Source organism: Battus philenor, unplaced genomic scaffold (assembly GCF_028537555.1).
Source record: "Battus philenor isolate CCGP_79_NKW_IND1 unplaced genomic scaffold, ilBatPhil1.0.hap1 SCAF_17, whole genome shotgun sequence".
Lineage (NCBI taxonomy): Eukaryota > Metazoa > Arthropoda > Insecta > Lepidoptera > Papilionidae > Battus > Battus philenor.
The window spans coordinates 10962933-10975508 of NW_027181679.1; the positions used below are offsets into that span (position 1 = coordinate 10962933).

Here is a 12576-nt window from a genome sequence, read left to right on the forward strand (position 1 = left end):
GATTGCAACTTTTCGTCCAGACAATCGATATTCAATCAAATTAATAAGAAATCGAATAACAATTTATAAAATAAGTGTCTCGGAACGAGAATAATCGAGTCTACGCTTCGAATAATGGAGAATCGATACCGGGCGAAGTTAATCGTCGCTCGTCCTTCGATGGGAAATTAAACAAAACGGTAAATTGATGAAATGATTTAATTGATAAAAGATTATACTACCTTAACAAATAAATGCGAAAAAAATCGATATAGACATATCTATATACATATATATAAACAAGTCGATATATTTACATATATATGTACCGATTTGCATATTTTCCCACCGCTATAAAACCTTTAATTCAGAATGGCATTGAACAATGGTCGACTAAGATCCAAAAACACGAAATGACATCTAAATTTAAAAATATATGTCTATATGAAATATAGTTGTGTAAAAGCAATAGAGTTGTGATAAATTCACAATACCTGATTTGTCATTTTTGAAGAATGTAATCTTTTTTTTTTTGGTATTTAAATGCAACAGACCAATAACTTGCAGAACAAAATCTGCAGATACAGACAGTAAAGATTAATTAATTGTTATACGCAAAAATCCGAATTTTGTAAAAGCTGTTTCTTACTTTGTTATTATTACCCTATTTGTTACTTTTAAAACTATTGAGTTTTGAATGAGGTGTACCAAATACCATACATTCACTCATATAAAGCTTTTACGCCTATTTACTTTGTATATTAGTATATTAGTAAAAAACGTATACACATGACATGACGGTAATGTGTTTATTTAAAAAAAACATATGATTCTAATCAAGTTAGTAACTGTTTTTCTATTATTTTTATCCACATGGATGTAACTGAAGAATCCATAATATTTTAAAGCCTAAACGATTTGGACAGAGAAATATGCTAAAACATTATTAATTCTAGGTTCACCTGTGTTCATAAATTCTAGAAAGTAAAGGCATAAAGATATTTGAAACGTTAGGATAGTGCATTAGCGAAATGAATAAAGTATTCCAGCTTAAGCGAATTGGCAAATACGTTGGCTTATTAGGAATATTAGAAACATGAAAATTGTTGATAATTTTATATTACTTTTTTGCACGGTAGACCTATGCTATACACTTGTTACGTAACAACTTAGGAAGCTAGGAGAGGCTGAAAACAGCACTGATCGGAACTTTCATCCGGGCCAGTACAAACTGAGCTGTCTCCCTTTAATTCTTATCATCATAATTATCATTTCAGCCCAAGGACGTCGACTGGTGAACATAGGCCTCCACGTAGATTTTCAATAAGACCGGTCGAGTGCGGCCCATAACTACGGTCCGTCCACTTCGTGTCCTTCACTGCGCTTTCCATGTTCTCCATCCCAAAGCCTTAAGCCCCCGGAGGTCGTCCGCTACGTGTGCTTCATGACCTGCTCTCTAGCACTTCGACTCGATTTTACTATAGTCTAAATCAGAGTTCCCCAAACTTCTTTACAAACCCCTTGCCATGTTTTTCCGTGTTGGGTAGACCCCCTACTTACCTGATATTGATTTCCTGTAAATTTCTAACTGTAGTGAAGTTTAGTGTTAAAAACTTAAAGTAAAAACACATGTTAATTTATACATTTATTAATTTAATTTAAATTAAAACTACTCAAAATAAAATTTTGTATCTGTTTTGTAAATATACGTAACATTAAATAAACATAAAATAAAGTATAAATAAAATAACATAAGCAATAAGTCAATATTTTTAGTGAGAAGGATGAACCTGATGCTTTAATAATAAATTATCAACATTTGGCGTCAAGTTTGTAAGGGGTAATCTTAAATCTCCTCGGCTAATGATGTCCAGTCTATGGACCCCCATTTTTATTTCATGGACCCCTAAATTTTTTTTCCCTGACATAGACCCCTTGCTGGTAGTCATAAACCCCTAGGGGTCGATAAAGACTACTTTGGGAATCACTGTTCTAAATACAGGAAGATTAGTTAAAGCTGTAAATGCTTTAAAGATGTGAATGTTAAGTTTGTTGTCTACAGTGCAGTTTCCAAAAACCTATCGCCACAAAAATAATAAATAACTTAATGATAATAGAATACGAAAAAGCGTTTTCAAAATACGAAACACTTATTTTTTTCTATTAGTCCCTGTAGACCTTGTACTGCCAAAAATTTTACGCCTCTGGCATTCCAATAGAATAACTGAATATTCATTAGTAACATATTTAATTGTGATCACTTTATATATGACGTTGAATGAAACTATAACCAATCGACCTGTGTAAAAATATCTTATTATAAATTTAATAAAGTAATAAACTGATAATTGTTATTTTTATAATAAATAGTCTGTGCAAACGCAAATCTTAGTAGTTGTACGTAAAGTTATCTTTCGAAAAGAACATTTTATTTTTAATTTCGAACATACAATTGTAAATATTTTATTCGAAATATTGAGGCATGTCGATTGGTTAAAATAAAATACAAAATATTTCTCCGATGCTTTAAGCTGAAAGGCAGTGTAACAAATCGTTTTGCATTTAAATTCGTTTTCACCCTTCACGCCAAAGTTCACCTATTTCACTTTAAAAAGTTGCAAATTCCTGTTCGATTTTTATTCAGTAAATTCTGTAAAGCGACGGTAGAGGCTAAAGCGCTTACATCGTCTCTAGAAAGTGCTAGAAATTTTTAATATTTCACTATATACATAAATACGCAATCACTTCAGGAATAATTTGTTTGGAATTAATAATCAGAATAATATCATTTTGGCTTTGTATAATGTGTAGGGTCAATACAGTAAAAATCATGTATTTACTTTAAATTGCTAAAAATAATATGTGTGTAACTAAATAATCATATTTACCCATATTAATCTCAGATTATATAAAGAAATAAATGAGTTTCTCAATCTATCATACTGAACTGTCACATGACTTGAATATAAATCTTCAACAACAATATGACTATTCAGCCTTTATACGTTAGTGAACAATTTACAAGTGGCAGCTAATGGAACATTAATACGTACAGACACATATGTAATTTATAAGCTCGTGGATCTAAGTTCAAATAAGTTGTAAAAGTTGGGAATGCTGACAACATCCAACACTAAAAGAAAATATCACAGAGACACACGCAAGCGCTCGCAGCAACACGACCCCACACACAACCCGCACACGCACACAGACAAATGAATTTTCTATAACATTAATAGGTACAAATGTAGATCAAAGATAGAATGTCATATATTACAGAAATACGAAATTTTATACCCTTAATTAATATTATATGTAACTTCTGTAGTCTCATCTTTTGGTATAAAAAACAATGCTGTTACTAACATAGCTCATGACACAAATTGAAAGGCGTAAATATAAATAGTCTTCTTTTCCTTCTTCTTCTCCGCCTTATTCTCCTTCTTCCTCTCCTCCTTCGCCTTCTTCTCCTCCTTGGTTTTCTTCTTTTCAGTCGATGGACACACACTGCAAAGCATAGGCCACCCTTAAAGATCGCCAGGCTGACCGGTCCTGCGCTGTCAGCTACTATCAACTTCCTGCAAACATAACTAAGTAGTCGATCAACTTAGTAGGATCCTACCAACGTCGCATCTACCAGATCTTGGTCGCCACTCGAGAACCTTTCGATCCCAATAGCCATCGATTGCAATATAAATATTATAAGTTAGATATTACATTGTCATCTCGATTGCTACCCGCGCTGTTATTAACAAATTATTTACTCGTATTATTATTCGCATAGATCATTTACTGTGACTACTCCTCTATGTCATAAGAAGAATGCAAGAAGAACGCAATTTAATAGAAATATCTTAGAAAATCACACAATATACTCAGATTAGGTGAAAGGCCCTCAGTCGCTGGTTAAAAAATAATACAACTCAAAGGCCAGACCGCTATTGTCATCCCTTTCCCTTATTCATTAGACATTTTAATTTATGATACCATAAAGTATTAATGTTGATACATTTTGTAAGCGCGTTCATAAAATTCAGGAATTAGGGCCAAGGCTGTAAAAGCTTTCATTATTCTTTCTTTTGATAAGAACTTCTAAAGCCTTAAAACTATTTGTAGCTTAAGAAATAGTATATAAAGTAAAGGAAAGTATTAAAATTTATATTATTATCCGGGACTCTTTATAAGAATTTTTTCATAAAAGAATAACTATAACAATACGTAATCGAGATATATATAAGGTTAGCAATAGAAATTAAGTTAGCTAGTTACACCTTTGTTGTTTGTCTGGGCTTGTTGAAGTAAGTAACATTTTGAGTAACTGTGTACGGTGTTACTATACACTCAGCCGTAAGACGTTCAAATCTAGGTATAGACCTCTTTCGCAGCCTTCTAACATATGAGCTATTGGAAACGCCCTGTATGTCTTTGTCTACCGTCGACCCCAATAAGGTAACATGCCTCTGTCGTAAATAAATCCTATTATAAAATAAAAGATTTTAAGGTGATTTTAATTGGTTAAGGATATTCACGAAAGTAATTATGCAGAATATTTGTTTTTAAAACAGAGACAGCAATATATATTTCACTAGTTTTCATCAGGTGATAATGTTTTTGTTAATAATATATTTGTATGGCCCCCGCAATTGGAAACTTGACGTACCCCTATCTTATTTCGGAAAGGGTTTTTTAATCTTTTATCGTTTTTTCACTTCCTTTTTCTTTTATTTCCGTACTCTTCTGTCATTCTTCGCATGATCTATCTTTCCTCTTCTTCCATTTTATCATTCTTTTCCATACTAATTACCGTTCATTCATCGCCTCACTTTCTCCGCCTTGTTTCCCAATTATAATATAATTTACTCATTTGTTTGCTTAATTTATACTAATTTATGATATTTGACATATTTTTAGTTTTTACTTTGTGTCATTATATTAAAATCGTACGTGTTGTAAGGCGGATTTCGAATGTCACTACGTCAATTGTTGAGAAGACTATGGGACGAATGAAGAGACAACGAAAGAGGTTCCCTTATCTTAACTAAGATACGGTGTCCATTCCGTCGTTCATTACATCCAGTCTATGTTCAACCAACTCGAGCTTTGTTGGATCGTTATAAATTAACTCAAATCTACGTTCCAGAGATATCTACTTAGTTTTAATTACACGATTTAAATGATAACCCTGAGTAGCGAACTTTCGACGTTAATTAATAAGGAAGAAGAAGAAGGAACATCTTTCTGATTAGTATAATGTATCCACAGAAACCTTCACTTGCAATTGTGTTTATGCTAATTAGACCACACTAAGCTGTACATTCTAACACAATCATAACAGTTTTTAAAAGTATTTACGTATTCATCACTTATAAAACTTAAACAACATTTTGATATGTATTTTTTACAAATAATTACAGAAAAAAAAATCGGAAATGTCATATAAGCAGCCTTAATATACATGCAAACTTTTAAGTTATATATGTATATATGTTATTACTGTCAGCTGTCCCTCGCCCGTTTCGCGGACACAATGAGCACACACTTCTCACCCCTTTGCGGATGTAATTTCGTAAAATTCCTTCCTAGCTGACCTCTGTCGACAAAAGGTATATTCTTATCAAATTTCAGTCGACATATAGGTGGATCTCTCTCTTCGTCTTTAGCTACAATATTTTTTTTTAATTAAACGAACTATCTGCCATTACCTTTAGAGTAACTTTCTTTAATTGCCTCCGAACATCATGTATGGTCGGAGGCAATTAAAGAAATTTTTGTTTCGATGATTCGACCTACGTTTTCCATATTAAAAATCAAAGTCAAATTTTTAATATATATTTACTTAAATTTTAACATATCACTTTATAATATTTACAACAAGCAGTAATAAATTATATCGTATATATTTCAAAATATATCTCCTTCTTTTTGCATTGTTATTATTGAGTGTGCCTCTGCAAACGAAATTAGTCGTTATTATACTGCTCCACCAGTGTCTTCAATCTTCCAGCTTGTGCATGGAGCACAGCATTAAGATGTCAAATGTTTAGCGAATTTAGTCTAATCTCGACTTTTATAGTCATTAATAATCGTTTGACGTTTTGGTCGTCCTTTCTTGTTATATACAAGAAATTCCATTTTTCGGCACAGGCAGTTTATAAGAAAGCATAGTTGATTTTTAGATTGTGCAGAATGGACTCTTTGCTGTGAAATACAGTACATGAAATTCGCTGCATCTTCCTCTAGCGCCATATCTCGAAAATATCAACACGATCATGATCAGACTGCTGCAAGTTCCATGTTTCTGTATCATAGCTAGATGTGGAAGACCAAGGAATTGATCAGGTTTAGCTTTATAACATATTCATATAACGTTATCTGCAAAGTGATTGGTTATATGTGTAAAGGCTTGAAAGGGACAAATAGGCCTTTTTAGTTTTATAGTTATAGGTGAAAAAGTACAGTAAGTCAGAAAATGCTTTAAAGTTAAGTGATCGCTCTGAAATATTACAAAAGCTACTTTAATTTTTTTATCAGTATGCGACTGGCCAATAACTTCTGGCACAACAACGTCTACAGAGATAGATATTAAAACATATTTTTAATATGTAGGAATCTGATTTTTGGGAACGGTTTTTTCATTTTTAGATAAATATAAAAATATAGATAAATATAAGTCATATGCTGTCAATTAATGTATAGTACATACATTAATTGACAGCATATGACTTATGCTTTCACCTTTTTAAAACTTAAACGCCTGTAACCAAACCTGTATATTTAGTTATTATAATCTTAATTGAAAACTATTTGAAGTATTGAGTTTATATTTTATGCGGTACAACATATAATTTTGCGTCTAAAAACTCGTATATTGTTCAATAGTTGACTTAATAATCATGTTAGTGTTTGTTTTAATATTTTATTAATTTTCTTTTTCAATTACTGTGATATAGAGGTAATATGATCGCGACTTGTATAGTCATCAGAATATAGAGAGTCATTTCAATAATAATTTAAAAATTAAAAGACTTAATTTTCAAATACATATTTTACTTTCTAATACAATATTAATTTATTTTAACGTTAAAGATTGTCGTTATATTTCATTCGAAACACTTGTACACTCATGACGTGTTTTTTACTCTAACCTATAGATAGCATTTAAATATTTGCAATTCGTATCTAACTTTTCTAAAACATTTCATCGATATTAATTTTTTAAGGAATTCTCATATTTAATAGTTAAAATTAATATTCACGATTAACGTAAATAAAAATATTTTTTAATTTAAAATCTAGTTGACTTATTAAGAATTAAGAAGTGTCAAGCGATTTTTTTCTTCAATATATCAAAACCATTTTTTTTAAATATCCAATTAGTTAATTTTCAATAAACGGACTTTTGAAAGGCTTCGGGTTCGGTGAAAAAAAGGAGCGTTGTCAACACGAAACTTCGTCGGAGTTTCCGAACTCATAATGGGGAAGCCGTGTTCCCGAAACTCAATAGCTTTATGTAACTCGGTGTCTCGCGTTGATTCTATATGAAAGGATTTTTTCAACGCTGAAAATTTATCACTTTCGGGCCGAAATGATTTAAGCAGAATAATAAGTTTTAGACTAATTTTTTAAACAAAGCATCACAACCAACCTTAAAATCTATTATCTTTAATGCCGTAGTAGCGAAATAACTACGCTATTTAGATGTTCTGTTATATCATAGCAGTCATTATCACCATCATCATATCACCCGTGGCACGTCCGCTGCTGGAAATGCCTTCCTCATATATTTCCAAAGTGACCGGAAGGAAGCGGTCTGCATTTAAATAGAAACTTATTTTAGAACTTTTAAATAAACTAATATCTAACCTATATTTATATAGGTTCTATATAAATAAATCGTATTATTCAGAAACAATTAATAATTCAACAATAAATTTTTCAAATGAAGAAACATTGAAGAAAATCTCGCACAAAATACATTCGAGTAAAAAGTCAATGCGTTGACAACGGTTATTTAAATTTGGTTTATACTTCAGGATTTTTTAAATAAAAAAAAAAAGTTTTATGGCAGATAAAAGCACTTAATCCACATGTTCCGTAGATTTACTTTAAAAAGCCTTTGCATATACTTACCTTAAATAATTTTATTTATAAAAAATTAGAAATTTTTGTTTTAAACTTATATAGGATTACGATTTCCTTATGTTCGAAACAATCAGAAATCAAATTGAAAATATGTGTAAAAGCTTTAAGGGTAAATTTACAGTTCATTCGCTATAAGTTTAATGCATTTGTAGGAAAATTTGACCAACTATTCAACTTTTTCTATTACAGCGACATCTTCAGAGATGTACACAAGAAGCACCCGCAGTGCTCTGAGCGCGCTAGACGGCCGTGGTCTGGTGGCAGTCATCAAGAGACAGGTGCCACTAGCTGGGCAACTCGACCACGAGCTGGCGTGGGGCCAGGGCTGGGGCTGGGTGACATTACCCAACGGCGTTTGGAGCGGACGTGAGTACTGCTTGTATACACTTCTTCAGTTATAGCGCTAGCAGGCACCTGGACTGGCGGAAAGGGATAGGTTAGGTAGGGTAACCGTGGGTGTCTGATAGCATTCCACTTCTTCCGTTTGTAGCGTTGGCGGGACAGCTAGACCACGAACTCGCCTGGGGTCAAGGTTGGGGCTGGGCGACGCAGCCCAATGGCATCTGGAATGGTCGTAAGTAATATCCTTTTATTTCTTCGGTTCGAAGAGCTTCCGGCGGCAGAAGTATACCGGCGTGAAAAGAAGAAGGGCTTCATTTAATAAACAAAGACTTTCGTCGAAGTAAGTTTTCTCTAACTCTGCATCGAGGTCTGAAAGATTTTATTAAAATTTAACAAGTTTAAATATTACTTGATGTTGTTAGGTGCCATAATAACCTGTTAGTTATTAATATAACTATAGCTTATTGCATAGTTAGTAAACTGGTTTACAGAATCAATGTACTTCCACATCACTTGCTTTATAATTGTACTAGTTTTGCACGTGACTTCCGTCCGGAATTTAACAAAAAAATAATATGTTTTTATTTCGTTCAAGAATTTTTCTAAAATAAAAGTAGCCTTAGTTAATCCGTATTACATTAGCTATCTGCCAGTATAAGTCCCGTCAAAATCAGTCCAGCCATTTCAGAGATTGGCCGCAACAAACAAGAGAGACAGACAGACAGTCAAAAATTAAAATTTTGACATATCAGAACGTCACTAAATGTTGTGAACGTTGTTGTTCTACTTTGAATCATTCAGAGTGATCATTTTGTCCATCATGAGGAGGATGCAACCATATAAAAAGAAAAGGAACGAACAGTCCAATGTAATAAAAGCTAGAATTAACTTGAGCTTAGAAGCTGCGAGGGTTTAAATAATCCACAATCTCAGTCGGAGGTCTTCTATCAGCAGCCTGTATTATATTGTAATGGGATTTTTTAAGAGCCTATGTTTATCAACTTTTTTTGTATGATAATACTTCTTTCTGAACCTTTTCATAAAGGTCCTTAATATATGTCTTCATTATTTTACCCGTGAGATGAGATGAATGAAGATAGCTGGACATAGATCTCCCCGAAAATGTACAATAGGAGGGATTCGAAACGGTTTGCATCAACCGACTTTCGACGACTTTAACATGGTTGTCTCTCCTTCTTATGAGTTGTTGTTACGCTACGCTTGCTTGTCAAATCGGAGATCTAATTAGTAGCATATCTAAAAAATAAGTCCAAAAAATTTGTAAATGTTATTTATTAAGTTCCAAACATCGGCTGTAAGGTCATATGTCTCTATGATTCCAGGTCTGATGTGGTCACAGGAGGGTGACGACTTCGCCCTTCACGCCATGCCGATAATGCATCACACCAACGTTTCTCAAGCTTGCTCCATGCTGGACGGTGTCACCGCATACGAGGCTTCCGCCTACGAGCAGGCCCTGGCAGAGTACGACGACACAGCCACAACCTCTGACGATTGGGACTTCGGCGTCGATTGCGGGGACTTTATGATGTAAACTACTTCGATACTAAACAATAGGAGCGGCTTGAATGATGGTAGAGATGTAAGAAATGACTGAAAGAATTAAATATACTATTTAAAAGAACTAAATGTATTTTAAAGTCTCTAGCGTCAATCAAGAACTAATCAGAACGAGAGAAATGAATCCGCTATCTATATTTGAAGTGGATATCAATCCATTCAATAATATAACGTTCGTTTCGGTTAGCAAAGTTGAACTTATTTAAAGAACGAATTATAAATGAGGAAGAATTCGTGTATTGTTTCTAAATAAATATTGTTTTATAAAAATTATTGAAAATTGTGAGAATTAAGTAATATATATTCTAAGATCGAATTGGAAGGTACTGTACCTTAAAAGACTACAGAAAATCAAAATTTTAATGTGACAATATTATTTAGTTAATACTATGATTATAGTATACAACTACAAGAATTCCTCCTTCTTTCTATAAACAAATGGTAAATGAATTGCTCAAAATAAAGAGTGCAAAAGTGCTGGTCACACTTTAATCTATTTAAATCATGTGCCAAAAACTCATAATCAAAGGAAGCGTGTAAATCTTTACATCTTATGAATTTTGTAAACTTGAAATTTTACAAGGAGCCTAGAGAGATCGATTCGTATCTTCCAGTCCGCACCGCGAGCGGATCGAACGACGGATTCAGTTAGATAGTTGCATGCACCGTAGTCGTACTGTGTTCGTCATAGAAAACGATGTGTGTAGCCATGAGTCTAGAGTCATTACGACCTACCGCTAAGTAGCCAATGTTCCAAATCCTCTGAACAAATATATATTAAAGATCTAATCTTCCACACTTACTCTGTATACCTTTATATCCTTGGATGTATTTTTGTTTTACGAACGTTGAATTATAAAAAGCATTATACTTTATTAAATAATATTAACTTGATGATGGCCATACACACGATTAATGCTTTTCGAATGTACACTGACTCTACCATTTTTCATGAACATTGCTCGCGTGTATGGCCATTTATTTTCAAAATAAACATTTTACCAGACTTTTAGAATGTTTTACGTGCCACGACACCAGGGTAATGTTTATTGTTATTCATCGAAGTTTTCATGCTGTGCACGTTGAAGTAAAAAAAATCGCACAAACACCGGGTACGCCACAAGTCAATGGAACGATACTTTTATTTTTTTATTACGTAGAGTAAGAGACGCTTATCCCTAATGACACCAATTACAGAGGATATTTAAATAATTATATTTACCCAATTAAAAATTGTGAATTCGTATTTTAGACGTAAGTATTGGTGTTAGCGTGTAGAGTAACGTGGTCGGTAGAAATTAAAACACCTCAAAGAATGGCGGTCTTTTAAAAATATCATCGGATAAATTTCATTAATATCCATCTGCAAATTTCATGAAATAATTTATTTTAATAAACAATTTTGTTTCAAATTATATTTAAAGTTTAATAACTTATTTGTAATAATATGTATAATGAAATTTATTTTTAATATTAAACTACATTGACAGTTTTAAATTATAATCAACAATAAGTTTATATTCTCCTAAATAATTTAACATGTATTGTTTTTGATAAGTAAGGAAGGTAACATGTTTCTATTCATATATTACAATAAATCATGCAAAATTTTCTTTTGGAATAATAATCCGCATATTGTTTACCGCCTAGACATTTTTAAAAGACCCCATCTCGTCCAATTATCGTGCGTTTCGATTTAGAATCGGTCGGCATAATTAGGTGTGGTTGGCGTACATTAGTACAATTATTTAATATATAAATATGTGTATATGTAATCGCTATAAAATCTTCCGACCTACCCAAAGACTGCCTAAAATTATATTACCTGATACCTGTTTGTGTGGTACCTAGGCAAGGTTAAAGCGATCATAGTCCCTGGTCCCGCTGATATGTTATAATGCAAGATTCATTCCTATCACAATCATAATAAACTTTAATACACGTGTTTAAAAGGAGAAAAAATTACTTTTATTATAAAACAAGAAATTTAATTTAATACGGTACACAAAATTTAAATTTAATAAAATACAGTTCAAATAATTTAACGGCTCTAAAGTTAAATATACTCTATTTCGCTTATAGCATTACAATTTTTATTCTGTGGCACAACAAACCCGCGCGCAACAATGTCAAAGTCAAAATTTATTTAGCTTGGTCGCACTAATTTAATATAATATTTGTTACGATGTTTATATTTAATTTATCTTGGCTTGAAGATTTTTTTTTAATAAAACCATACATTTAAAGTCGAACTTCGAAACGTAGGGATTACAGACAAAATACAACCTCAGCTTAGATTATGTAACATAGTTTTACCGCCAAAAAACTATTGACTAAGATACGGTTTAGAAGAATCTTGCATTATAGCAGTAGATGTTGTAGTTAATTAATTGTGTGTGTCACGACTAAATTAAATAATTAGAGGATGTAAGGTGACCATTAGCGAACGGTATTTGCAGATGTCGGTGCGTTTTGTATGGGTTGCGTCTAGTGAAAAATGTTATGAGAAATATTATTTTTATTTTGGAAAAT

The 12576-nt window shown here is 32.6% G+C and overlaps 2 protein-coding genes across 2 annotated transcripts in view; both read left to right on the forward strand.

Moving 5' to 3' along the window:
- LOC137919984 (uncharacterized) overlaps positions 1–5766 on the forward strand; it is a 154071-nt gene extending 148305 nt beyond the window's left edge. Inside the window, exon 9 of the transcript XR_011106748.1 lies at positions 5756–5766. The gene's annotated coding sequence lies outside the window, so the exon portion shown is untranslated. The remainder of the gene's footprint in view (positions 1–5755) is intronic.
- The window catches only part of LOC137919986 (uncharacterized), a 104716-nt gene extending 94537 nt beyond the window's left edge, over positions 1–10179 (forward strand). Inside the window, exons 8-9 of the mRNA XM_068763220.1 lie at positions 8311–8487; positions 9807–10179. Of these exons, the coding sequence (XP_068619321.1) occupies positions 8311–8487; positions 9807–10018 (389 nt within the window). The 3' untranslated portion in view covers positions 10019–10179. The remainder of the gene's footprint in view (positions 1–8310; positions 8488–9806) is intronic.
- Positions 10180–12576: the final 2397 nt, after the last annotated feature.